This window comes from Indicator indicator, chromosome 18, assembly GCF_027791375.1.
Source record: "Indicator indicator isolate 239-I01 chromosome 18, UM_Iind_1.1, whole genome shotgun sequence".
NCBI classification, from domain to species: Eukaryota; Metazoa; Chordata; class Aves; order Piciformes; family Indicatoridae; genus Indicator; species Indicator indicator.
In genome coordinates, this window is record NC_072027.1 from 14,242,686 (window position 1) to 14,270,649 (window position 27,964).

Below are 27,964 nucleotides of genomic sequence, written 5' to 3' on the forward strand. Positions count from 1 at the left end.
TGCCTCCATTTCCACTGGTAGAGCGTTGAGAACTTGGAGAATTCCAGTGGAAATATTCATAGTGCATCAAAGGAAAAGGAACTGAGTAGATGTTGCATAATAGAAAACTGATGTGCAGTACTTATTACTCTACCTGCACTCTCAATGTAGATGTAATTATTTCAATTAAAACATTTTGTAAAGTTTTTAGTACTAGAAAGGGAGTCTGAATTGTTGTGTTTGGGTTTTTTTTTTTTAAACAAGATTAAACTTCTGTCACTCCCATTGACAGACAATGCAGTGGGGTTTTCTTAGTGCAGTGGATCAAGATCTTTTCACTTTTCAGTTTATAGGACTCATAAGAGAATGATTGTCATGTTTTTCCTGAAAATTAATTGCAAGTAAGGGGCTGTAATCTGATCAGGAGTAGGCAAGTATTTCCGCAGTCAGTAAACAAACAGGAGCATGGTGAGAAAATTACATCTACGCTATGGGGATGCAATTTCAAGGCATCAGACTTGGCTGCAAGTACTCTGACAGCGAATCATGGCGTTGTGCCAGTGTCATGACCACATTTGAATGATGTCTCCTGGAAGCTCTGTCATTTGTATCACGAATTCTGGTGGTTTTTGTTGGAGAGTCATTTCAGCTTATGCCACAGACCTTTAGAGGAGATAAAGAAAATTGAAAACATCATGTGGTGTAACAAATCCAGAAGCATCTACTTTTCCAAGCATGCAGACGTTCCATTATCTCATGCAGATTTGAGAAATGTGTTCTCTTTGTTTAAAAGTATTTTTTTTCTTTTCCTTTATTCAGAGACCTGAGTGAAAACCAGATAAAAGGAATCCCTAGAAAGGCCTTTCGAGGAATCATTGATGTGAAGAACTTGTAAGTGGCAATTTCATTAATATTTGCGGTGAAAAACATTTTCCCTAGGCCATTACTATTTGTTTGAGTGCTGCGTGGTTAGCTCTGTGCAACACAGTATAGAGCTGTGGACCCTGCTGTCTGCAGGATATTGTCAAGGGCCTCATGTGCTACTTTGATCCCCAGGTACGCTGTGCAACACACGTGGGAAAGCTCTGAGCGAAGAAAAAAAGTATACCTAAAGGCTTTGCCCCTCTCTGCAGTACTGTCCTGCAAAATCCAGTAAAATCACAGTCTGAGGCTTTGAAGCAAGATATGCATAGGAAAAGAACTGGTAGAGTTTGGGGGTGAAACTGAAATATTTCTGTTAGATTAATTTTCTGTCTCACTGCTTGGGTGGGAAGTAAATATGGCAAAACATGGCACACAGGCACAGTAGTTGAGTACAAATATCAGCAAGTGAAAAGATAATGTGGGAAATTAACTGTGTGTGCTTTGACAGTTTGTATTGAAAATTAAAATGATTTCTTAAAGCCATTAAAAGAGAAAAGTAGGTTTTGCTGTTTGTGCAATGAAGCTTGTCTATCCTAGCCATTTCTATAACGTGCAGTCTGAAATATGTGTACATAGATTTTCAGCTCTATATTTCTAGAGCTGCTGGAGGCTCTTACCCGTTATATACCAAAAATGCATTTTTGGGAGCACCCACACCATTGTCCTTAGTGTCAGCACAAGGTGAATCGGAAAAGGAAATAGCAGCCAGCAAGTTGGCAGTCAGGATTTTCTGACAAAACTTGCAGCCACTCTCACAACCATTTCAGAGCCATCAGTATTTCCACACCAGTAGCAGAAATCTGAGAGCCCACCATGTTAAATATTGGAATTGTAGCATAAATAGTGTGGAATTTGGTTTTTTGTTTATTTATTAGCAGGGTCAGCTAAAGGAGATCTAAGAAGAAGCACTTTTCTACAATCAGTCTTGCAACATAACTGTTTTCTGTTTTCATTTCTTCCCCCAATGAGCAACCTCTTTAGTGTCCAGACTATGTTTTTTTTTTTCGATAGGCAGCATGGAGACTGTTAAGAGCAGTCACTGTGAGTCAGAGCATGACGTCTGCATCCAAGGGCAATCCATTGGACTTTCTCTGGATATCACATCCCTGCTGAGTGGCAGGGAGTATCACATCACTGGGATTTTTGCAAGGCAGATAGTACTGAAAAAGACCAAAGCAGGATTACCTGCAACTGGGAAACAGGCACAGGACCAACCCTCTGAGATGTCCCCTGCTCTCTCTGATCACTGTGCAGGTTCCTTAGGAGACTTTGGGTCAGACAGAATGGGGGGACAGGCTTTCACACATATGTGGTGGGTTGAAACTACCACATCATACAATATTTACGGCTGCTTCTGCAGTCATTCAGCATACTAATCTTGTGTTTCTTCAATTATTTGTTACTTACTCTGTGTATATTCAATGGTGACTTAAGCTTTTCAGGTATGAAGGCTTTTTTTACCTGAATGTCAGCCTCAGAAAGAATATCTCGAGGAGCCAGTTAAAGCCATCTAAGCCTGTACTTAAATGTGGAGAAGCATAAGAGGACCTGTGTGAAGGTCTAGTTTTTAAGACACAGAAAGACACTGGAGAATATAGTTTATAGTGGAAAGACATTTCTGCATTTTAGATGGAAGTGTGTCTTTTTTGTCTTTTCAGCATAAACTTTCTGTAATGTAGAGGAATAGTAAATGGTGTTTTGTTTCAGAAAATCTAACTTTGCCAGCTATAATTCACTGTTAGTTGTCTAACTTTATTTAAAATAGCAAAGTTTGCATTCAGAGTTGATTTCATCTCTGGTAAGCTGTCAGAAAAATCAGTGGTGTTCTTTGATTTATGCACCCAGTCTCAGTGAGGAAGGAACCAGGGTCTCACCTTTACATGAGCCAAAATGAAGGAACAGATGGCTGGAATGCCTACAGGAACTCCATAAATGTTGAAATCTAAAGCTTTAACAAGAAATTGTGATTGTCAAGTTAGTCAGCATCTACTATTGTGCTGTAAAAGACACATTGTCAGGAGTACTTCCCTGTAGCCATAGTTTCTTGTCTTTCAGAAATACTGAAAGTTATCAGAGCATCCTGGGTGGACAGTCCAACAGAACTCAGCTCTTCAGCAGGAGTGCAAAGCTTAGTAGTCTAACTAATAGATTTGCTGATGTGAGCCATGAGTACTGATTCTTTAGATTCTTTAGATAAGTATCAGGAGAAGCAGACTTTTCACTCAGACCTGTAGTCATTTTTTCTCAATAAGGAATGGATGAATTGTGTACCCAGGGTTATGCATTAGAGCAGATGACTTGCTTCAGACACAGACTAGTGGCGTATGAGCAACAGAGAAAGATGTGACAAGATGGGCCAACTTGCAGCTGGAAACACATTAACATTTCTGCAGCAATAACTATAAGGGTGTGATGCAAGCTGAACCAAGTTAATATTTAAAGCTCTTAAAGCTTTAAGCAGTAAGCTTAAACATGCCAATTCCCATTCTCAGTCTGCATTTGGCAGCCACATCACTCCCTTCTGAGTCCCAGAAATGACTGTGCCAATGAGCATGAGTGTTCAGGCACCTAGAGGAAGAGAATGAGTCTTTGCCTCTTGGTGCCCTTCAGCTGTTCAAGCACCTGCCCTGCATAGTGACACACATGCACTAATGTGCTCGCAGCAGGGTTGGCTGTTTCTATGGTTATCCTTTTATTGTGCTATCTCAGAGTTCTTCCGCCTTATAAAACACCTTTGAGGGATCTTGGAGACTTTTAAACATAAGATATATTCTCCCACGCTCCCCAACTCCTTCCAATTTACCTTTAAAATTCATATAGGGGAAGGTTGGCATGTCTTTATTTTCATGGCTTGACATTTAACATGGCCTTAAATTCTGGCAAAAATAATAACTCCATAGATATTATATTAGGGACACAGCAAAGGCTAGACCATGTGAAAGTCTCCAGATTAATGCTGGTTTTAATAGCAGTTTGGAAAGCTTCCCTCAGGAAAAAATGCAGAGAAGTTGATGCAACAGACTTAGCCAGGGCATGAATTCCTTATGGACAGAAGCTCGGAAATACACAGCCTAAGGGCTTCATATACATTACAGTGGGTGCCATTTGGAAACCTTGTGAGAGCTGCTCCGTCTCAGCGTGGCCATAGCAGTAAGCAACACAAAGTGTAAGGCTGTGTCCAGTTGGAGCATAAAAAAAAGAGGATTTCCTGAACTTAAGAGGTGTTGCTGCATGTGCTAAGCAGTGATAGTCTGGTGATGTCCCTCAAGCACCAGGACTGCAGAACTTGATACTGATGAGATTTTAGTCATTTAAAAAAATAAAGAAGATATGAAAGAAAAAAAAAAGTATTACAGAAATCGCAGCATTTCAGGGTATTTTTCACCATGCCCTTCTTTTTAAATGCTAAAAGCTTTCTCTTTTGTTGTTCTCTCAGCAGAGCAGTGAGCCCAGAAAAAATGAGCTTGTGTAAGAGCTGTGCTAAAGAAGACTTTTTAAGTGTTGGGGGAAGGTGGGGAATGTTTTTGCATGAGACAAAGCTAAAGCAGAGGCTGGCAAGATGAGTCTTTAAAACTCCCAAGTGGGGGAAATTTTGTTGCGCGAAATTATTTTCACATTAAGTGTTTTCTGCTATTTTACTGCAAAATCAAAGGAAGAATTTACACACAAAGAATGAGTTAGTACGTCAATTTCCAATGAAAATACAGAAATTCAGCTTTTAGAAAGCTTCAGGAATGCATCATGTCAATTACCAAGAGTGAACTGATGTGGGAATTTGGCATAAGTTGACACTTTGAACATGTTGTGGAATAGATGCATAAATGCTACTCAGTGGTCCTAAATGAGTTGAACAAAAAAGGGCAAGAGGGCCAGCTTGCAGTGTGCACCTGTATTCAATTTCTGTTACTTATTACTGAGAGAACAGGAAATGTTTCTTGCAGGAATCTAGCCTAAAGTAACATTTATTTCAAGAATTAAAGTATATGGACTTGGGTCTTGTTGAGCTTTGGGCTAGCTCGGCGTTGTCAGCCTTGGCCTTCCACCATAAAAATATAGAGAGAAGCTTCTTGGATTTCTGCACGTTTACCTTGCTCATATCATATCTTGGCATCCAGATGAGTGTTTCTCTGGTGAGAAACACTCCAGTTTCTGTTGAATGAGCCTGTCCAGCCCACCTTAATGAGGGCAGCCAGATTCCCAGAAGAGGAATATGTAGAGGTTAACTCAAAGAAAGATCCTATAAGAGCAGACACCATTTTTCTAAGGTGTTGCTTGTGGCTCTTTGCAGTATGCTCCTAGCTCTTCCTCTCACTGTGCTCTTCAGGACTGTGAAGCTGAGCATAACCAGTAGAGCTGCCTGGAGATCACAAAGCATTATAGCAATGTGATTGTAGAGAGACATGATGATATTTGGGCTTGTTTCGCAGGAATTGTTCCCCCATAAGAAATGCCCAGGACAGATTTCAAAGAACTACTCTTTGTGGCAAGCTGCTGCCCTGTATTTTTTTACCATTTCTTGACAGAAGTTTATTCCTTCATTTTGCAGCATTACAGTAAAGGAAGATCGATAGCCCAAGACTTACCAGCAAGCAGAGATCTGTCTGAGACTAAAATGGTTGTGTGTTTCCCTAAGCCTTTGCGTCTCTGTCACCTGTTCCTATCTTGCACCTTTAAGCCTGAAGGAAAAGCTACTTCTGTAAGCAGTGAAAGTGCAAATGTGCATCTCACGTAAATGCAGAGTGCACAGACATGGTGTTAGTGCCTTCGTCAAGGCAGCCTCCATGACCCATGTCAAGGAGCAAGTCCTGGTGGCAGGCCTGGGTGACAGGAACTGGCTAGTGTCCATGCTATCTGCAGAGTTTAATCTTTGCTGTACACGGTCCTCTCTTTCACATCAACATCTCCCAGACAAGGAAGCAAAATGATTCCCTAAAAGAAAAACATGAATACGTATGCAGAGTAGATGTGTGGGGTAACGACAGAGCAGCAGAGCAGAGGGGTAGCCAACCTGACAATGTGGACGCCCCATCTGAACACCACACAGAGCTAGAGCCACATCAAATTACACAGTTAACTGCTGCTTCTGTGAGGAGTTCTGCCATTTATTTTTTTATTCACTGGAACTCAGGTCTGTGCACATTCAGCTTCTCTCTTTTTCCTTTTGTTGACTTTGTTTGCAAGATAGAATTTTCTAGGATTGGGATTCAGAAAAACACAAGCTAACAGCTTCATCTGTCATGATAATAGAGGCTCATTGCATTTCTGTCTAAATATTTCTCAGCGTCACTATAAGATAATAGCTCACATTACCAGACCTGTAAGCTACTTGCCTTGCATCCTGGGGCCACTTCTTTATGGCCCTAAAGGTTCCTTTGGAGGAAGAGATTAAGCATTTAGATTTTTTAAAAATGCAGAAATAAATTAGCATATATGTAACATTTAGCATTTCTGTAAGACAGTACACATTTATTTTCCTAGTGGTTGCATTACCTATGCAATGTAAAAATGTGAAAAATCAGAGCTGTGCCAGCACTGTAAAATATTTTTGTGACTATTAGTTTCAGTTTCTTATTTGTTAAATGGCTTTTCCTGGAAGATACTCTTACTTTTTCTACATCATTCTACTATTAGCATCGATCCTTGTGACTTTTACAAAAAGTAAACATCTAGATTGCACATTCAGGTTCTGGAAAAAGCTGAACTTGCTTTTTACATTGAGGGGTATTTCACATTCACCTACACAAAATATAAAAATGTGCATGGTTCCTTTTTCATCCATCACAACCACCACTGCAGAGCATATCTGTAATTTTTACCATTCACCCATAGAAGAGAGAAAATTAAACGTACCTGTCAAGGTAAAATATTGAACAAACCCAAGGAAATAATGATTGATTCGTGCATAGCCATTTCACTAGCAGAAAGAAAGCAAGTGATTGTGGATTATTTGCAGTACATAAATATGCAGTATATCCTAATGAAATGTTAGAGTAGAAAACCTAACTCCTGTAGTCTGGGTTCTCAAGGGAAGCTGTTATCTGGAGGCCTCTGAAATTCCTGGCCTCAATGTCTTGATGTTTGTGTACAGTATTCAGTGGTACTAGTGCAGTTTGCAGTAAAATAAACCAAAATAAGATAAACAGCTGGTTGGATTTTCCACTCATTTGGTGTAAAATCTGGACTAAGTCTACTGAAGTAAGTGGTTGGCCTCAAATAAAAACAATGAGATGGCTGGAGGAGAATTGTTTATCACATGTTGGGTTGTGTATTTGCTTGTGTGTCTTTCAATAGGCTGGACAACGTGTGTCTGTGTTTGATGATGTGCATGAAAGGCACAGTATATGTTAAATATGAATAGAGGAGAATTTAAAGAAATTATAACTTTCTATTATGGAACAGATTTCATATTGCTTTGATTTCAGCTGGTAGTTTTGAGTGGTTTCAGAGCTGGCAAAAGAGGTCAGAGGTATTGAAAGAGTCAGCTATTTAAAAGGACTCATTAGGGACAAGCCTTTTGCACTCTTTGATTGGGGGGGAAGTTCATATTACTACAACCTTCAAAATGTGTAAATAATTTTCCTCCTCTTTATCCATAAATTCACATTGCACTCAATGTATTCCAGCAATGTATTCGTTTCTCTCCTATAATTGGTATTCATTGTAATAGGGACCATAATGAATTCGAGAGGGATCTCCATGGCCATCACATTTGCTTTCCTAGAAATTCCATTGTAATGCAGCATTATTATGGCATTAAAATAACACGTTACCATTTTAGCACCTTCTGTGGAGAAACATCACCTGCAGTGTAGGTTAATTTTATGAATATATTAGTTTGAGCTTTTGCCATCTGTTCTACCCCTTGCCGTAAATGCAAAAGGCATATATTTCACAATTAACTCATTAAAAAGATATGATTGATTGAAATGCACATGCATGTTCCCTATACAACACAGAATACATTTGAGGTGAGATATGGAAAACTAACCAAGCAGAGAGTCTGAGGGGACATTTTGTGATACAGTAATGTTTTTTTCTATATATCTTCAGCTGGTCAGCATGCCAAGTGACACAAAGTTGCTGGCTTCGTTTGCCTCGTGAGAGTCATGGCACACCTTTGCAGGGACTAACTGTGCATTGCAGTTTGGCTGGGGGAACTGTTGGTGGCTATACAGCCTGAGGACACTTTGTCATATATTACACCTTTGCTTTTCTGGCTTCCAGTTTACTCACTTCTCTACTGCTACTAACCTTTAATATCTATTTGCCCTGAGCTTTTTACGTAGCTTTTCTTTTCTATCTTACAGTAATAATTAGAGAAAAAGGCAAGAAAACTGAAATGCTGTGCAGCCTGACTTCTGGCAGGCAGGAAGGTGTGGGGAGGAATTGCGTTTTTGTTAGCCCCCAACTGTAGGTGCCTTACTGTTTCCATCAGGAACATTTTAGCTGCTGCACCACAGCCATGAGTAAACCTGGTAGAAATGTAAAGATCAAAACTTCTAACTTCTATGCAGAAACTGCATCATCCTTCTCCACCTACAGGGAACAGGCATAGCCAGTTTAGGTTTTATTTTTGCTGAAGTGGGAAGGGTTAGCAACACATGCACACACCATCTATACCTCCTGTTGGTCCATAAAAGCACAGCACCTTGGGCACAGGGGTGCATGCCCTGTCTGTAGGCAGGGCTGCCCTTAGTATCCTTTCCCTTACAGAAGAGCCTTTAGAGGATGAGCAACAGTGTCTTGGATAAGGAGCTAATTTTGCATTCCTCTGGAATATGACACACACGTAGCTGTGCTCTCCAGCAGTTTATTGTGATTGTCAAGAAATGTTGTGGGGTTTTCAAGTGTCCTTATAATCTTGAAACTTTTGCATGTTTCTTTTAACATCATAGGGAGTAGTCATCATTCAAAATTACCTTCTTGGGGAGAGACTTTTGTAGGCCCTTTGCGTTGTGCACCTACGCTAAAAGACGTTAGGTCAGCAGTAACCTTGCTGGTTAGGGGGCTCATTTCATTCTTGATGGCTCAGTTTTGCAGATGCTTTGCAGTAGTGTTATGTCAACTCTTCACATGGTGAGCTGCAGGGTTTGGTCTCAACCTGCAGGATATCCCTGTGTTTTATAAGATCTGCTAAAGGGAATGCTGATTCCTTGTGTTATCCCTGAACAACCTGGGGTGGCCCCAAATACATCAGGGAGCAATGGCAGAAACATGTGCAGACTAATAGCCTGCAAATTCTGCAACACACATGATAAATACTGGAAAACTCCAGAACCATTTCATGAACTATTTAAATGTATGTCAGATTTGGTAGTGTGAATAGACTACACTTGCATTTTTAAAACACATTTTGGTTTATGTAATCCCCTTTCCCATGTCCCTTGCTAATAAATAAAACACCAGGTGGACTAACCAGCACAGAATGATCTTAAATCTGTTGAATGTGCTAAACTACCACTTGCACTTCACATGAGATTGATTTCACAGACTGAAAATGCACCACTGATTTTTGTATCACTATTTTTTTAAACTAAAACATCTGCATTAAGTAGAGTGGATGTCTGCTCTGTTCTTCTGTCCAGTTGTATTTCAAGAAGTATTTGTTTCATGGATGCCCACAGTTGTGGGCTCCACTGGCCACAAGGGATCTGTCAACAACAACTCATTAAAAGCCAAACCATCACTCCTGAGAAACAGATTTCCTCCCTGTAAAGGTTGCTTTCCCCTGAGTAAAATGCCAGATAAATAAAAGCTGAAATATCTCTTAAGTGTGCTCTACCTATAAAGCAGAAGTATATAAGGCAGCAGTATTTAGTAGAGGAGGGTGTATGGTTGGTGGCATTTCTTATTTTAGGATTTTCATTTTTCTAGTATGAATAAGAGCTGACTACCTCCATGATAGTGCTAGAGATAATATCCATTACCCGATTTCTGTATTTGGTATATCCACTGCAATACAGAATGTTTTCAGTATCAATTTTTGGGCAAACCGTAGATTTTTTTTTTTTTAATATTGGCAAGCATGTATGGCAAGCATAAATACCAATTTTTTTTTCCATTCTGGAAATGCATTTCAAGCATCATTTAAAGACTGCAACTTCCTTGTTCATATGGTAAAATCCTAATGCTGATGACAAAGATGAAGTGTACCACACAGACCTAAGTTGTCGTTTCCATTTACTTCAAATTCTGTTCTGATCTTTCTGATGTTTTTTATTTTGTGTAATTTATTGCCTTTTTCTGCCTAAGAGGGCTTCTTCTATAGCCATTAGTAATGCATCTCTGTAAGCTGGTCATCAGTGAGGATTTTGAAGACTGACATGGATGTGCTGTGTCATGTCAGGAAAATAGCACATCTGACATGGCAATGTGAACTGATTGCACAAGGACACTGAACAAATGCAACATTTGGGTGTGAGAACCCCAAGGTTGAAAGCCACTTTTAAAATTTGTAGTGTTTTTTTTTTCTGTTTGATTAGGTGAAAAGCAGTTCTAAAAAATCAGAGTTTGGAATGTAGAGATTGAAGTTGTGTATAATTCACTTGGCTAAATGTGACACTGGTGTGAACTGGGAAATGAGGCCACAAGCTGTATGTCCCTAGAGCCTCACAAAGGAAAATTTCACCCCTAAGTTTGAATGGGATCTGTTATAGAGGGTTTGAAATCTGCTACAAAAAGTCAGGGGGACTGTTAATATTTCCAGAAATTACTTACCTGCTTACCTGTTTTCACTGAGATCTGCTTGGTGCTTTTCTGGGCTCATTATTCTTTTATCCTAATAAAATGTAGATAAATTTTGATGCAGCACCCATACTGCAGCACTGCTTTTGCAGGGAGAGTAATAAAGAGCAGATTTGGCCTTTTTCTGCTTTAATAGTCTTATAAAAGCCTCTTTGACAGAAACAAACTCCAGAAAATACCATGATTTAAAAACAGGCTATGTGGTATTCTTACTGTCCTTTTGATACGAAACTTGATTAAAATAGGATGTGACATAAGTTGAGAAAGTATGAAAATCAAATTTTCTTTATTTTATACTATTTTAGGCTACCCTATGCCTACAGTTTCTCTTTGTATAATTTGTTGTCTTTGTGCCATAGCTTAATTTCAAATACATTAGCTGAAAATGTCCCTGTAGCATTCTTCTGATTGTCAAAAGCAGCTTTTATTCTGAGGGGGGAAAAAAAAGAGAGAGAGAGAGAGATAGTACTGGTTTTAATTATCATTCTAAATAGCTTCACAACCACTGTGAACTCTGAATTTACATCATTTTTATGATAGCCACACTACTCCAGGTTTATTGATTTTGTCATTTGCTTCATTATATTTAATGCAAACCTTTTGTATGGAATTATTCCGGTGCTGTGCTAGGCACAGAAGGGTCAGCATACGCAGTCTCTAGCCAAAACAGCACAGCAGTATCGTTTTAGTGCAGACTCCATGAATAAGTGGGGGCTGTAAATACTGTCCACCAACAGAACAAAGTTTGCCTTCTCCTCCTGACCTTTCCAGCTGGACAAAGTTAAAACCGTATCTTGAGACATCTTTTGTTTTTTATCTCTCCCTCTGTGTTTCAGCTCTTCAGTCCATGCAACACAGGTCTTGTAGCTAGAGAGAACAAGGGTCTTTTGGCACAAGAGTAGGACTCAGGCTGTACCTGCTTGTGCTATGGTCATGCCACTCTGCTGTGACATTTATCTGGCAGGACCAGTTCTGTGCAACATGGAGATGTTGCCTACAGTGAAGGGATTTGCAGGGAGTGCTGCTCAGAATCAGCTTTGAAGAGCCAGTGAGCTTTTTTGGCTTTCAAGACAGAGATACTGTGGGTCTCTGGAGTGTCCAGTTGTTTTACCATTTCACTGAGACCAAGTTTTGAGATTTCATTTTGTGAATACACAACAGTGTTCCTGGATTTGTTGTGCTTTTAAAGGTGAATAAAACTTTCTCAGTTCATAATCAATACTGCATCACTTTTTGTGGGTAGCACAGTTATTATTTTTAATCTAACTGTTGAAAGTGATGAAAACATTGGTGCAAAAAAGGTGAGTAAATGGACTCTTGTTTGCTCCAGAGAATGACTTAGGCTCAAAAAATAATTTCAGTAATTGACTGGGGGACTAGATTTCCTGCACTGCTCTTCCTTGACCACAGAATAAGATGGATGTTCCCTGCTTCTTGACCCCACCTCAGCAAGGCTGCTGCTTGGCTATTAGTCCTCAACTCAGCTGCAGCTTTGTGTGCTAGAGCAGAACTGGGCATTTAAAACACAGATGACAACGACAAAGCCTGTATAGCTTCCTGCCACGTGCAGAGCACAGGAGGGGATCATTGTGTTCCCCATTCAGTGATTCATTCTGTTATATGGCTCCATGATCTTGCAGTTGGGTGGCTCCATGACATAAAGAGTCTGTAGGAAAATGAAGCCACTTGCAGTTGTGCTCAATCCAAACTTGTCATGCCATGAAAGGGAAACATTTTTGGAGGAAAAAAAGAATTAAACTGTAATGATACAGTTGTATTTTACAGTCTTGTCATCCTAAACTGGTTTTATATGAACATGTTCACTGTGTTTATACAAGGAATGTTACACAGTCCTTTTAAGCAGCTAAATTGCTGCATCATTTGAAAATTTCCTCAAAAGAAGCTCAGATCAGGTAAATCCTACATGGTTGTTAAGAAGATGCTCTTGAGGATCCTTATTTTATTTCAAAAAAATCATGTTTGTGCTTGGATCTGTAGTCTTTTCTTCCAGCATAAAATAAGGACCTAACTCTTAAATTAAGTGCAGAGGCAATCCTCAGACACTCAAATATCTTTTAGGAGATTAATAAAATTGATGATGTAGGTGCAAATCTGAGGACTGCTTTAGTAAAATAGCTAAGAGGTAGGCAAGAATCAATCCCTTTTGTTTAAGACCAGATGACATAGGCGGAATGTGAGATAGCAGTCCTGGAAAGGGCTGTTAGATGATGGTGTCATTTGTACAACTGATTTCTGGTACCAAATATCATTTTTCTCCACTTTTTTTTCCCCATACCAAAAGCCCATGGGATCTAATTTTGCATTTGTTTACCCTTTGGAAGTCCCATAAATGTCAAAGAAACAAATGGGAGAATTCTGTCTTCATGTGGAAATAGCCTCTGCTCCAGTCTTTTGTGGTTTTTTTTAAGATCTTTTTGGAGTTATTTTTCCAAGTCATTGAGCAGCACTAGAGTAAGGCTTTGATAATATGTATACACAGCTTGTGCAAGATTATATTTTCACACTTTGAATTCTTCTTCCTTTCTTTTCTTTTACTAGGGAAAGGATTTCTTAATTGTTCTTTTGAAGGAAAGTGAGACATTCAAGAATGATCACAATTATGTCCCTATGTATTTCTGCCTCAACATTCTGTCAATCAGAAATTGCTTATAAGGCAGCCACGATATGTTAATACTGGAATATAAAATGATATTTCCCAAAACAAAACAACCCTACCAAACCCCAGAATTTAACTCACTTAGACAAAATTATGGGCTATAGAAGACTGTGGTGTGGTACACAAGAATTCTGAATGCAAATGGTTTCAGTTAAGATTACCTATAAGCAGTTCTTGCTGCATTTCCAGGTGCACAACCTATGAGTCACCACATCCAGTCTACTTCTTGCTGCAGCAAAACCTTTTTCATACATGTTAAAAACTGCTCGTTGTGACCTGTGCTGGGAAATGGATCTTTCTGGAGCAAAAATTAGCTTTAGAAATTAGTTAGACTTGCCTCCCCTCCCCCCCCTTCTTTCTTCTGCTTCCTTTTGTGACCCCTCAGTTCCCTGTACATGAGTTGCACCCATGACCCTGCTTTATTTTGTACAGAATTTATATGCTTAAACTCAAGTCATAGCATCAGGCATTGATTAGGTCCTGCTTTTAAAATCAGTCTTGTAAGGAAGATGTCTGTAAGGAGGTCAAGTGGTTTGCCTGGGATGATTCACTGAATTAAGGGGGCTCACCGTTTTCTGAACTGTTCTGGAGGGGGTGTTGTTGAGGTTTGGTTTGTTTTTACCTCTCTGCCTTGAGCTCATATTGCTTTTCAAAAGTGTGGCTCTACTTTCTTGTGGTGCAGCTGGAAAGCGTAATTAAGGGTTAATGTTCAGGCAAGGGAGGTGGGGATAAGCAGCAGGTGTTTGCTAATAAGTTAGGCAAGCAGCAGCCTCAGGAGGATGACCAAGAAGGATGAGAGAAATGTACTGTGAAGGCAATGGTGCAGGTATCCTCTTTACCTACTTACAAAAGATTGGTTGCTTTGGTTGCTAAAAAGAGATCTTTGGGGCAGGGCTTTTGTCTGGCCATTTTATTTAAGTGCTGTTACATTGCAGTATGAATTAGATGTTTGAGATTTTGTGTAAAGGGTCAGGTAAGGTAAGTGGTATACTCTTCTGATCCATACTTGCAGCCTAATCCTACTAGGGAGTAAAAGTCTTCTTGCACATGTCTACCTTTTTGTTATGATAATCCTGACAGCGAAAGCAGCTGCTTCTGCTATGAATGTGTTTATGGAGTAGTGTCAGAAAAAAATACTAACAAAAAATACCACCAAGCAAGAAAACGTTGAAGTCATATGGATTTAATTAATGTTTAAGATTCTTTGTCAATTAATTCAATTTTGTAAGACTTGTAGAATCATTATTCAGTGACTGGTAAATAAATCTGAAGGAACACTTGAAACATGTGAAAATTTGTATTTAAGAAGTCACAGTGTCTAAGACGACCTGAAGGTTGATGTTGTTAATTTCAAAAGGAAATGTCTTTCTTATAAAATATAAAAATGCAGCAGTTTGCAGAAAAAAAAAAGCAATTGAAATCTCTAACTTCTAGGAAATTCCATATATAAACCTGCTTCTGCAATATTTCCCACTGCTGGTAGATATTAAGATGTAAAAATAAGTTAGTAATAGTAAGTGTATTTCCAGTAATAAGCCATCTTCTATACCTTCCCCTTCCCCCCCCCCCCCCCCCCCCCCCATTTTTAAATTAGAGATGTTGTTATTTCAAGATGCATGACCTGGATTTACTAGTTTTTAATTGAATAATTCTTTCACATTTCTGTTCATTAGAAGTCCAGCATTTATAGATAGATACAGGCTCTTAAGTTGCTTTACTCAGTGCTCCTGGAGGATGGAATAAAGTCCTTTGAAGGTGACATATCAACCTATTTTTGTGATAACAGGCTGTCTTTGGAGATTAGATTCTCCCTTGGTTCTGAGATATCTAAACTGTGATGTTTCATATCCAGGGTCAAGTTTCTCCTTGTCTAGCAATTAAGCTCTCCAAGCAATTAGTGATCCTGAAAGAAAGACTTTAGCACCTGTTAGCCTGCTTTTAAAATCTACCCAAGAACTAAGCTGATCTGAGACTATCAGGTACCAAGAGATACCTTGAGGGGTTTTGATGATATTTTTACTTTCAAGCACTGCAATTCAGCAAAACGTTAGTGCTGTTAGCCATGTTTTACCCATCTCTTTGTAAATGCACTTTGTAACAGTAGTCACGTTATCAATAACTATCTATTGCAGTGAGTGGTGTTCATCACTTTTGATATAAACTCTCCCTGTTGTATGTTTTGGGTTTGTATTTTACATCTCCTGAGGCCAGGGACACATATTTGAATTTACAAATGATGTGGGCTAGTGGAACTGGAAATATTGTGTGGTGTGCCTGAAATTTGGTAAAACCTCATTATGCTGCTGACAGCTGCACATCTGCAGGGCAATGAATAAATATATGAAAGGGTGAGGGACTCCAATGCTGCAGTAGTCACATAAATGCCACAAATAGATGGATGCCACTTGCTTTTATGAATTAGAAGAAATAGACCTGTGGTTTCATGTAGGTGGAAAGAAACACTCCCTAGTGAATATGCAGATGAGTTGTCCCATATGCTCTGTGCCCTGTTCCTGCAGGATTTGCAGTAGTGTCACAATGATTTGGTAAAACATTGTTCAGAAAGTTAAAGATCTGCTAGCAAAAACTGAATGTAGCGATCCAAACATATTGGATCATATGGTTCATATGGGTGTTTAAAACAGGCACATTTGTTCCAAAATGCTTGCAAACATAAATCTGCAGGATAGATTGCTGTCCTTACCCTGGGTGATAAACATTTCACAGATGACATGAATTTGGCTGGCTTGAAAACAAAACAAAACAGCTTTTTTTGTCAACTGTGCTGCAGTTTGCCATGTATTTCCATAGCACTTTTCAAAGTCCCGAGATAACCAAGAGCAACATAATTTTGGTCGTTTATTTGCTTTCCTTTCCTGCACTCTGTTCTGGTTTTTCTTCTGATTTACTTTTTTTTTAAGTTCTCTTTTTCTGTCTAGAAACTAGTTATTCTTTCCTAGCCCTTCTTGTTTTGTAGATGCCCGGTTGAGCCTTTGGGGCTTTCATTTGTTACACACAGGTGTTTCTCTGAGAGCAAAAGTGAATTTTGTGAAGTGTTCCTTACCAACTCATTTAAACTCACCTGCATGCTTATCTAGTATTGATTATAAGTCAGCCACATCTGACTTACAAAATAAGATGATGCTAAGAAACAACAACTATAACAACTCTTAAAAACAGAGCATCAGGGCATTGCATGAGTATTGAAGTGATGACTGGAAAACAAATCTTGAATGTTTTTATAAGGCCAGCAGTGGATACTATTTTATATTAGTAACAGAGCAGCAGCCTTAGTATAGGTGTATGATGTACTTGGGTCTGCTGCACTTTTTCAATAGACCTGAAAAGTCACATATCTGAAAAGCAGAGAAACATGTAATGAGAATGAAAAGAAAGAATTTGGAGCTGCCTGTGGCCTTCAGTGATTTAGGAAGATTAATGTGTCAAAAATCTCTGATAATGCCCAGACGTGAAGGTAGGGAACAGGATAAAGCTGTAGCTAAGCTAAATGTTTCTGTCTTAAAATAATTGAAAACACTTTTATTTTTCATTGATTACTTTTCAGTGGAATACAGTGGAAATTAGAAAAATAATAAGTTTCGTATCTCAAAGGTGAGTTGCAGTCTGGTCAGTATAAAAGAGGTAAAACCAAACAAAAATCCTGGAAGCAGCTCCACTTACTAATCCTAAAATTGGAGCCCATAGCTGTGTTGAGATGAACTGGCCTGCACTTTGGAGCCTTGTAGAAAAGCTTCAGAGTCTGCAAGGCAGGATCAGTACTAGGAGACCTATGCCAGAGTGACTTAAAAATGATGCAGCATCTTGATACAGGTAATGTTCACTAAGCTCCAGTGACTGTGGGGTTTAGTTATTTTAGTGTTCCTTGGATGTTAAGGAACTAAAGAACACTGTTTATAAAAAAAAAAAAAAATGTAATCCCCCAAACCAAAATGGGGCACTGAGATATTCAAAACTGTTCTTTCTTCTCCAGCTTTAACTGGCTATTGTGTTTTGGGTTGGGTTTTTGTTGTTGTTTTTTTAAGTGTGATAAACCAGGATCTGGGAAAAAAAAATTATCCATGTGTTATACTAAGATACTACATCTCACAAGTTCAGGATCAACGTGTTTGGGTATTCAGAGAATCACAGAATGGTTGTTGGTTGGGAGGAACCGTAAACAACATCTAGTTTCAGTTCCCCTGCCATGGGCAGAGACGTCTCCTACTACACTAGATTGCCACATTCAGCCTGGCTTTGAACACTTCCAGGGTTGGAACCTCCACAGGTCTCTAGGCAACCTATTTCAGTACCTGACCAGCCTCATGGGGAAGAATTTCTTCCTAATTTCTCATCTAAATCTATGTTATTCTAAGACACTTGTCCACTAGTTACGCATCCACAAGGTATTATTATGGATTTTTCTAATTTCAAAAAAAGTCATGAACCACAAGAATCTTTAGTGGATTGCTCAAATTTACCAGCTGTGTAACAAAATTAACACACTGCTGTGACTTTTCTGACAACATTTACTGGTTTGGGATTATTTCCTCCCAAGTTTTTGTTTTAGGAGCTAGAAACAGATCTCAAAACATTATATAACTGTGGGTGATAGAATTAATCTAATGTAATATGAGATTTCAAAGGGGACAGATGTCTGGAGATCAAATATCAAGATTCCTTTTTGCTCCATCATCTTCCTAACTGTATAAAAGAGGTGCTTCTGGTGTCTGGCCCTCGGGCACATTTACCTTCGCTTAATTGGCAAGCTCTATTGCATTTCTCTCTGCCACAGCTTCCATCTCATCATGCCATTTTCATGTTTGCTGGACAAGTCCAAGCCTCTTAAAGGCATGAGAGCCCTAGTTTCCCTCTCAACACTGAATTTAGTAAATTATTAATAATAACAATATGTAAACAGTGAAAGATCACAGTTACTACAATTTTCACTAAGCAGCCCTGTTAAATTGCTTTGCCACATCTGACCTTTCTCCTGGCACGACATGAGGGCACCTCAAACCCCTTCTCCTGATGAGCTTTGCAGAGCCCTGTTCTCCCTGAACTTCCACTGGCAGCCCCAGGTCATCAGTAATGTAATCTGTGTCCAGAACATCTCCTGTGCGGCTCTGTGGATAAGAACCAGCAGAGCAATAACCATGCCTTGTCGCATCACTCTAGGTTCTTGCTCTCCTCTGGCCTACTGAAGTCATGTTTCAGAAATACTGGTAGCTCCAACAAATCTTGTCTGCCTTTGACAACTGACAGCTGCTAGAAATTTTCATATTAAAGGATGAAGCATTCTGTGTTTTTCTTTTTTAAGTTTTGGCTCTATCATGAATTTCTTAATACATGGAACATACATATGGGAAAAAACCCAGAGCCCAGCTGCATACTGTGTATTGCTCTGCTCTGACAGCTGGCTTGGTGGCTTGGTTGGTTTTTTTCTTCAAAATGAGCATGACTTATGTGCTGCGAATTCCATGTAAATGATCTCGTGATGGTACATGAGCCTATGTAAACACTGACCTTGCTTGTAGCAGGCATCTTGATGTGCAGCAAGGCCATCACAGAATGATAGGGCTTGGAAGGGACCTCTGGAGATCATCTTGTCCACATTGTGGGCTGCCTGTGGTGCAGGCTCAACCATTCTAGTGGCCTTGAGGAGGGATGCAGGCATGGGTACCCTGGGCCCTGCAGACCCACTGTACCTACGTGTCTCTTAGAGCACCACATGGGCAGGATGAAGGGAGGAAGGACTCAAGGTTTGATGAAAGTGGAGGGCACAACCATGTCAACACACGTAACTTACCACCATTATTGTGGGTCAGAGGTAGAAAGTAAGTTACTTGATAATCCTGTTCTATCTGCAGCACCTCATGGATGCTAACCTTCTTCATCTCCTCTGCCCTGTGCTCTTTATACATTCCAAATTTCTACTAACTATGCAATTTAGATATCTCCTTTTTTATTTTATTGAAAAGCCTTAGTTTCAGATTTTCTGCAGTTTTATACTAACACCCCTAATGATAGGATTTCCTTATTAGTATTCCCAATAGGATTCCCTAGTGTGATTTCCTATTAACAAGGTGAACGATTAGTAGCATTTTGGAATTAGAATTTTTCTTTATGTGTGGTATTTGATACTTGTCAACTGAAAATAACAATACATAGAACTGAGATTTAAGTAAGTGCAAAGCTTCTGGAAAATGTAAAATCCACTATCACAAATAACTTTTATGTTCTCCAACACCCATTTTATCTTTCTCATTTCTTCCCCTTTTCCCCTTTGGGGCTATGGCAGAGGAGAACAACAGATGGTTATCAGTCAAGAGTAACTAGGGAAACTGCAAAACGTGCCCCAATTGCTATGGAGACAGCCATTTCTGTGCTTGGTATGCACTATTTGTTACATCAGCAACCAGAGAGAGTTAAAAAAAGAAGATAAAAAAAAATGTTCTAAGTCCCCTGCTAATGAAAGGAAATCTTAGATTTGTGTATTTACCCTTGTGGGAAGAGGCAGGAGTAGTCTACGTGTTCAATTGCCACTTAAGTTTTGCATTAAGCTGATATGATGCCTGGGTTTTGAAAGCAACATTTTGAATTGTGAGTTAATATAATAATTTAAAAAAATCAAATAGAGTAAATACTTAATGCTTTTGAATAGTCTGCAGACTAATTATTTACAAGCAACTCTTCCCCTCCAAATCAGATATCTCAGTGTTTATGTTATAATCTGGCAACATAGGTCAGGTATGAAGGTTGAAGACAGAGAATATGACTGTGCCCAATTATTGCATGCAGATGAGATGTTTCTGCACAATGCTTCAAACGTAGCTTTTGGCAAAACACCATCTTTAGGAAACAAAAAGCAATTTTGGAACACTTGTAAAAATCCCAGAGGGAGATTTTGGCTTGATCATAGTGGCTCTGTCATTTTTGTTTTGCACCACTGATTTAATCCAACTGCAAATTGTTTTAACGTTGAATTTATTGTATTAATTTTTTACTTCTTCCAACACAAGTAAGCTCTTAAAGAATAATTTTAGTAAAGCAATAGTAAAGAGTAAAAATTAAATGTGAAAAATGCATTAGAAGCTACTTTGAAAAATACTTTATTTCAATGTAATTGAATTTAGTTTTATTTGAAAGAACCATCTATTACTATTTATGGTGCTTCCTTATCAATTTAATTTAAGGACTTTAGTTTGGTATGGTAGAGATTTTACATAGATGTGTTGGTGTCACTTTCCTTTGAAATTTTAACATTCTCAAAGTTATCTAAGGACTGGTTTGGAGAATGAACAATAGATGTTATAGAGTGTCTAATTCCTACAGGTTGTTGAAGAGCTTCAATCCTAGGGCATAAACAATACAGGAAAGTGTCAGCAGTTTGTATTAGAAAAAAAAATAGAAAAGGGTTGGGAAAAATGTTGTCCAAACTGAGGTTCTTTTGGAGATGTAATTAACCAAATTAGTGTTTCTCTAACAACAATTCTATAAGAAGTTACAGCAAATTTACCTTCCTGTGAAGTGGCTACTGAAAATTCCTTTGAATGCTTCAGAAACATGGTACCTTTAGTTTGGATATTTCTGTTAAATGTGTGAGTCTTATTGAGGAAATGGCTCTTGACGTATCTCATTTATTTATCTCATTATTATTTATTTATCCATAACAGTAGATATCTGTAGCAATAATAAATTCATATCTGTAATGGTAGAACTTTCTAAATTCCACAACTATTCTAACACTTCCTTTTATGCTGAACATGTGAAATATGAGTAAGAAATCTGTAAAGTATTTATTACAGTCCTTTTTCATACGGGCTTTTATTTAAGCAGTTAACTAGATTTGAGGCAAAATATCTAAAGAGGTTACAGTAATTAAACTACTGTCACAGTATAATTAAAAAACAGATTAACATTTGAGCTCTGCAGTGGCCTCAGCAGTGTTTGGCACAACAGAAAAAAGCCCTCACTGAAACAAATAAGTGCAAACCATTGTGTAGTGTGTTTTAACTTGAAGGTGCTCCTCTTCATGAATGTAAGTATCGCTAATTGCAGGAAAAGTATTGAAAGCTCTTATATATGGCATCAGGTTAGTTGGTGTACTGTAAGAAAACATTGTTAGTAAAGGAAATGTAGGGCTTTAAACATAAGCTGTTAATGTTAGTAAAAGAGTAGATTATTTCAGTTTTGGAAAAATTCACCATGGGTGAATTAAACTCTTTACTACTTTTGAACAGTTGGGGTTTGTTTTTTTAAAAAATCTTAAATGTAGCAGCATGATAAAAAATTTATCAGCTCTGCTGCTAGGGATTTTTATCTCTCAAATGCATTTGAAAACTAAATATTCCTTATTGTTATGAGCAAAACCTCAAAGCCTTGGTATTTAGAGGATTATTTCAAATGGCAAAAAAATATCAACATTGAAAAATCCTATTCCTTACAAATGTTATATGACATTTAACCCTCCTGTATGATAATGGTCAAATCAAAATTAAAAAGCCCAAGCTATACTCTGTTACGGGAATTGTGTTTTAAACAGTTGAAGTGGTGTCTTAACCAAACCCCAAACTGCCCAGTGGTATAAGTCTATTAGGATTCAACATTATTTCTCATTTTATAGAAAGGTGATATGTGTCTTTTTTCTTTAAAACATCAATTTTAAAGGTAGACACTGATGAATCAGTTACATATCATTTAGTCACATAATTTTCCTGCCTTTTAATAAAAACTGAGACTAGCTATTGAATCCTGGCTAGAGTCACACAATGCCATACGTATTATTATAAAGTATTATAACTCTCCCATATGAAAGATACCTTTTTCACTTTATAGTTGTATAAATTCTCACACAGTTCCTAAGCATTTGTCTCTGTCACTGTTCACCTCATTCCCATATACCCATTCAATATTTTCCTTTCTCCATTCTCTGACATCTTCTGGTATTTCTCTTTGTATCTGTTAGTATTGTCTGGTTGCTAATTGCCTGTCACGGAGCTCTTGGATCCCGGAGCCTCTTGGGTGAGGTCAGAGTAGGTAATTCAATCACACAGAAGCTGCTGGGTTTCCCAGGCTGGGATCTTAGCTCACTGATGCTGGAGAACGAAGCCTTCTGACAGCATCACCAAGATGAAATTCAGTGCTTTGTGTCTGTTTAGGAGAGATTCTGTATGCAACCCAAAAACTTTCACCCAAGTACAAGTTAGGTATCTACCAAACTTAGCAAAATGTTGGCAAATCAAAGTTTGACAGCTGTTTTTTGTTTCTGCTATGGCTTCTAGCTCTTAGCATGTGCCGTTCATATTGTATGGCTATTTTACAGCTAGGATGTTGTTTCATTCGTCCTTTAGCTTCTCATAAATATAGAGGCATACATTTTCTGTGTGAGAACCCCTCTTTTCTTCAGAGGCAATTGAATCACTTGATAATCTGAGAGAAAGTCTGGACTTATTGCTGTGTACCTTCAAAAGGCAGGAGTTAAACAGGTATAAAAAGTGACTTTGTCCATTATAAAATTGTGTCTTAAATCTGAGTTTGTGTTGTCTGACCTTTTTTCACCATTACATTACACCATCACATGCATAACATCCCATTTCCAATATGAAAGAGAAAAAGGTCTTCTAGAAAGGGTATAAACTCTGACAAATAGAGATGGCATTTCAATCTGAATAAATGCTTTTGCTGGTTGAGACTATTTTTTAAGTTCACCTGTAAGGCTGGAGCAGCTGATCTGTGTCTCAGGTAGCAATGCCCCACAGAGTGCTCTATGCAAGCAGAAGGCAGAGATGAAGAAATAAGAGCAGTGTCGTGTGATCCTCAAGGAAATGTATGTGCCACCTCTTCTGAAAGACTTTTTTGTTTTGTTTTTTCCCCTTTTTAAAAAATGGTTGAATTCTCCCTTTCTATGCATATGATTAGTTTTGTTTAGGTAAGATGTTCTTCCTAACATATGTTAGGTGTGTCTGTTCTGCGCATTGAAGAGCTGCATGCACAACGTACTCACTCGGAATATGTGATCTGGCCCACATCACAGGATTTTTGTTTTGTCTTCAGAAGTATAAAAGTATGTGTTATACACCTGGCTTTGCCTTTCTGTAAGGCTTTACCTGACATTTTCTCAAACCTTTAACATACTGTCTTGGAATGAAGACTTTGTTTAGACTTAAAACTCTCCAATGTCTAGTCTCTGTTTAACCACTCACCATGGTGCTGTACAGATGAAAAAAAAAAAAAAGAGATTTCCATCTTTACACATAGAGAAATAAATGGGAAGGTGAAGGGTCTTAAAAACTGTCATGCTTAATTTTAAGACAACTGTTTAAGACAACTTTTAAGAAGCAATCCTCATGCTTAAACACTGATGTGAATGCTTAGGGGAGATACAGATGTCAGGAGATGTGAGCTCTGTTTCAAAGAAGAATTAAACACAGGGATGCCTCCCAGAGACTCTGCAGGTTTCCTGTATGGAGAACACAGAGTCAGGGTGTCTCTCTAATGAATGTTTTCCCTATTTACCAATGATCCTAATAAGCAGGCATCTTCTGGACATCCAGGAGTTTCTCTTGTTGTGGTCCTGTAGATTAATCATACAGACTAAACTTGTTTGTTAGCACTACCATGACTGGACCTATAGACATATTAAGATTGTCGTTATGCTTTCTCAACAAAAATCAATATATGGAAGTAGAGATTTTTAGGAAAAAAAAATACACCACATATGAAGTCTTTAATCAGAAGGTTTTCTGACTAGCACACTGGGATTATTTGCTTATTTTAGCATATTTGGCAGAAAAATCCATATTATAGTATAAATGAAATTTAAAAAGGCAATATGTAGGACTTCCCATGGAAGAAAAGAGAGAGGTGATTCTCACACTGTGCCTGCTTTCTCCTCGTCATGCTCATGTGTGCCAACTTTTTATGCTTAATAAAGCCAACTGAAGTGTAAAGTACTTAGTCATGCAGCCAGCCTTGTATTTAACTCATCACAAGTTTAATTCTCCTGAAATGCACCATCCTTTCTGTTTATGCAACAAATTTTTAACAACCCACACAATTAAACAGGGTGCTTAGAAAAAGCCACTCAGCAGCCACTGGTCCTCACAGATGCTAAAAATATATCATTTTTAGCCTCTCTGCTAGATGATGGGAGAAAGAGAGAGACCATAAATAAATATGTATGTATATACTTATGTACATATGCTATGGATGAACTGTTATGCTACTGAAACAAACACTTTGGATGCTGGTACATCCCAGTTTCTGTCATTATTAAGAGAAGTTTTGCAAAATTCAGTGGGCTCTCCAAAGTTAGGAGAGCTGTGAGAAGCCTTATCTGGGCTTATTCTTGCTAAGCTTATAGTAGACCTTATATTATGTAAGGTTTTCAATTCACTTTAAATCACAAAAAAACACATTAATCAAAACCAGGCTATACGATAAAGGATGTTTCTCTTAGTCATCAAATATTTACATATTCAAGATGCTCAATGTTAGTAGATCAAACTCATTTTTTAAAAGGGTGCATAAAGATTAGATTTGTTGTGTCTCTTCTTTATTGTTGTATAGTAAGAAAGCTGTGACAAATGCTTAGACAAAAAAAATAGTAGGTATAGAAAATAATTGGCAAGAAGTTGGTAAAACTACACAAAAATGCTACACACAAGTGTAATATGTTTGCTCTCTCTGCCTTTATATTTATTATTATTAATAGCAAGCAGAAACTGCAATGCAATTTTGGCATCTTTGTTCATGCTGCTTTATGCACACCAGACAAATGATCCCTGCCTCACCAAATGTAAAGTTTATGCCATAGAAAAAAGCAGCGTAACACACAGTCAGGACCCTGCACCTGGTTTTTTTTTGTTTGGTTTTTGTTTTGTTTTTTTATGAAATGCAGATATTTTATTTGCACAGGGGGAGGTTGATAATTTTATTTCACTCAGTGTAAAATTCAACGGATCAAATGTCAGAAAATGTAATAACAATTTTAAATAACTTTTAACTTTAATTCTCTAAGCAAAAAAGGCAGATGTAGCTGTACTGCTGTATCCACATCTGTTGTAAAATATATTTAAATCATGTGTATGCAGGGAGACAAATGAAAGAACTCCACCATCCTAATATTAAATTACACATTTTAAAGCAAAACAGTGTTTTAAGTGTACATGGGTATAATGCTTTCTGTCACTAGATTGCTCTTCCTGATGCAGTTAGACAGAATCTGTATTTAGTCAGAGATCTTTCAATAGAACGGGCTACCAGATGGGACCAGTAACAATGCAGAGAGGCATCGAACCACCACAGACATTTGGTGCTTAGAATAATAAAAAGACTATAAAATTAGATTAGTTGAGTCTAATTTGGAATTGGTGTATTCCCTATGCACTCTCACAGCTCTTGGGTAGATAAAGCCTGGAGATTTAGTACTGTCAGGACAGAGGACTCCAACTTCCAGTAAAAGAAAAAAAGGCATTCTGGGAGGTCACGGAGGGCAGCACAGTGACCTCCAATGATTTACAGGCCTTTAGCTTAATGAAATTGTTTCAGTGACATGACGGTAAAAGCTCATAATGGATTGGATGCCCTAATGTAATGAAATTATTCCTTTCTGCCTTAAAAAAAAAAAAAAAAAAAAAAAACAAAAACGAAAAGGAAAAAAAAAAAAAGGCACAATTAATATTTACTGAGACCTGCCAGGCTTCAGTGTGCGGGAGCGTGCAGCGCTGTCAGCCAGCAGCGCAGAGCCAGAGCATCGTGGCAGCCGAGCAGCCCTGCGCCGGGTGGCGAGATGCGCTGTGCGGGGGTGGAGGGACACCTTGGGGACGGGAAGCCCCTAGCCTGGCGCTCCAAGGCAGCTCTGCCCGTACCGGCCAGCCTTCATCCTCTCCCTTCCTTTCTGCAGGCAACTGGACAACAACCAGATCAGCTGCATCGAAGATGGAGCCTTCCGAGCCCTGCGCGACCTGGAGATCCTGTGAGTTGACTTGGTGCTGTGCTGGGGTGGCGGGCCGGGGGTGTGTGTGGAGGGTGTGCTTCTCCCTGTGCTGCAGTGCTGGGTGAATGTGGGGGCTTGATGTCCTTCCTTCCTTCCTTCCCACCTCAGAGCAGTGGCTTCGGTGGAAAGTGAAATCTCCCACTTCCCCCAGGCTGGGGTTACTGCTAATTAAACCACAATAGACGACTTCTCTGCTGCCTCTCCAGAGGAGCAGGGTTATCGCCGTGCTCGCTGCTGCGTGGAGCAGATGGGGTTCAGCAGTATTCAAAGTGCGTCCGATGTGCGCTTGGCAGCCAGGAACCTGGCCAGGTCTGCGTGATGTCGAGTAGTGGACGGGTAACAGGTTCATGGGGAACAATATTATGACATATCTGACGATTGCATTAGACAGAAAGCTGTGTAAAAGGTGTTTGGTATGTAGGAGGGAGGAGAGACGGGCGTTTGGCAGGCTTGTTCAGTGCAGTCATTGGCTTTTGGGGAGGATCCTGCTCTGAGGACTGGAATAACACCACGTTGTGTTCTTTCGTGTACCTAAAACTTTACACAGCAGCTATTAAAGCTGCAGCACAGACCAAAAGAAAAAAAAAAAAAAAAAAGAGACAGTGAAAGCTGACCCTAACAGAGCAAAATCATGTTAGATTTAGAGCACCTTCATTGTAGTGTAAAATCCAGTGTTACCCAGAACTCAGTATCTGAGCAGATAATTTGCTTGTTCTCTTAGAGACCTTTACTGGAATAGGTTTGGAGTATATGGGCTGATACAAAGCTTTCCCTGTGAATACTGCAAAGCTGAGTCCTATGTCTGAATGCTGAATGAAGATGGACAACATGACCCCTCTAAAAGTCAAGCCTTTAGCATCTGAACTGGAGTTAAACACTGAAACAGTGCACATTTAAATACAGTTGGACTCCTCGGGCTGCTGAAGAGCTTGCCCTTTACATGGTACAAACCAGCAAATGGTAGATGGTAAAGTAAGCACCTGCCTCACACAGTCCTGACACTTGGAGACTCAAGACATTGCCTTTGGCTTCTTAGAATGAGCAAAACAAGGGGCTTTATAGACAGTGCTGTGCCACTCACCACCGTGGGGCTGAGTATGCATGGAATAACAGAGGGAATTCTTCCCAAGGGCTCTACTCACCTTGCACTGGTGCTCAAAGGGGATCTGCAGAAACACATTCATCTTCCTGAGAGACCTGGGAGTGGTTTGCCTGTCACAGTCAGCTGAAGTACCTTTGGCCCCTCTCTTTACCAGGGTGGGATATTGATATTGATCAGATTGTCTGTGTTGCTTATATTGAGCTAACAGTAGATATCTGCAGTTTCTTATGTGGGTGTTGTTTGAATTCTATACTAATAGCACTTTTCAGGAAAAGAAACGTGTTACCACTATAAAGTTTTACTTGTCTGTCAGATAGAAAAGTCTAATAGGTGGTGAAAGAAAGGGAAAAAAAAATCACTCAACTCTACAAAATTTACTTTTTATTTGGTTTTGATAGACTGATTTTTCCATATCCACAGAGAGCGAATCAGTCCTCCAGTGACAGCAGATTGTGCTGTAACTGTCACTGAAAAAGGCTGGACAATTAATGGAGCTTTTTTTTTTTTTTTTTTTTTTTTTGTGTGTGTGTGTGTGAGTTTT

The 27,964-nt window shown here is 38.9% G+C and overlaps 1 protein-coding gene across 1 annotated transcript in view; it reads left to right on the forward strand.

Annotated features, from left to right (window-relative positions):
* Window positions 1–27,964, forward strand: part of SLIT3 (slit guidance ligand 3) — a 503,078-nt gene that overhangs the window by 255,988 nt on the left and 219,126 nt on the right. Inside the window, exons 5-6 of the mRNA XM_054389401.1 lie at window positions 799–870; window positions 26,229–26,300. Coding sequence (XP_054245376.1) covers window positions 799–870; window positions 26,229–26,300 — 144 coding nt within the window. The remainder of the gene's footprint in view (window positions 1–798; window positions 871–26,228; window positions 26,301–27,964) is intronic.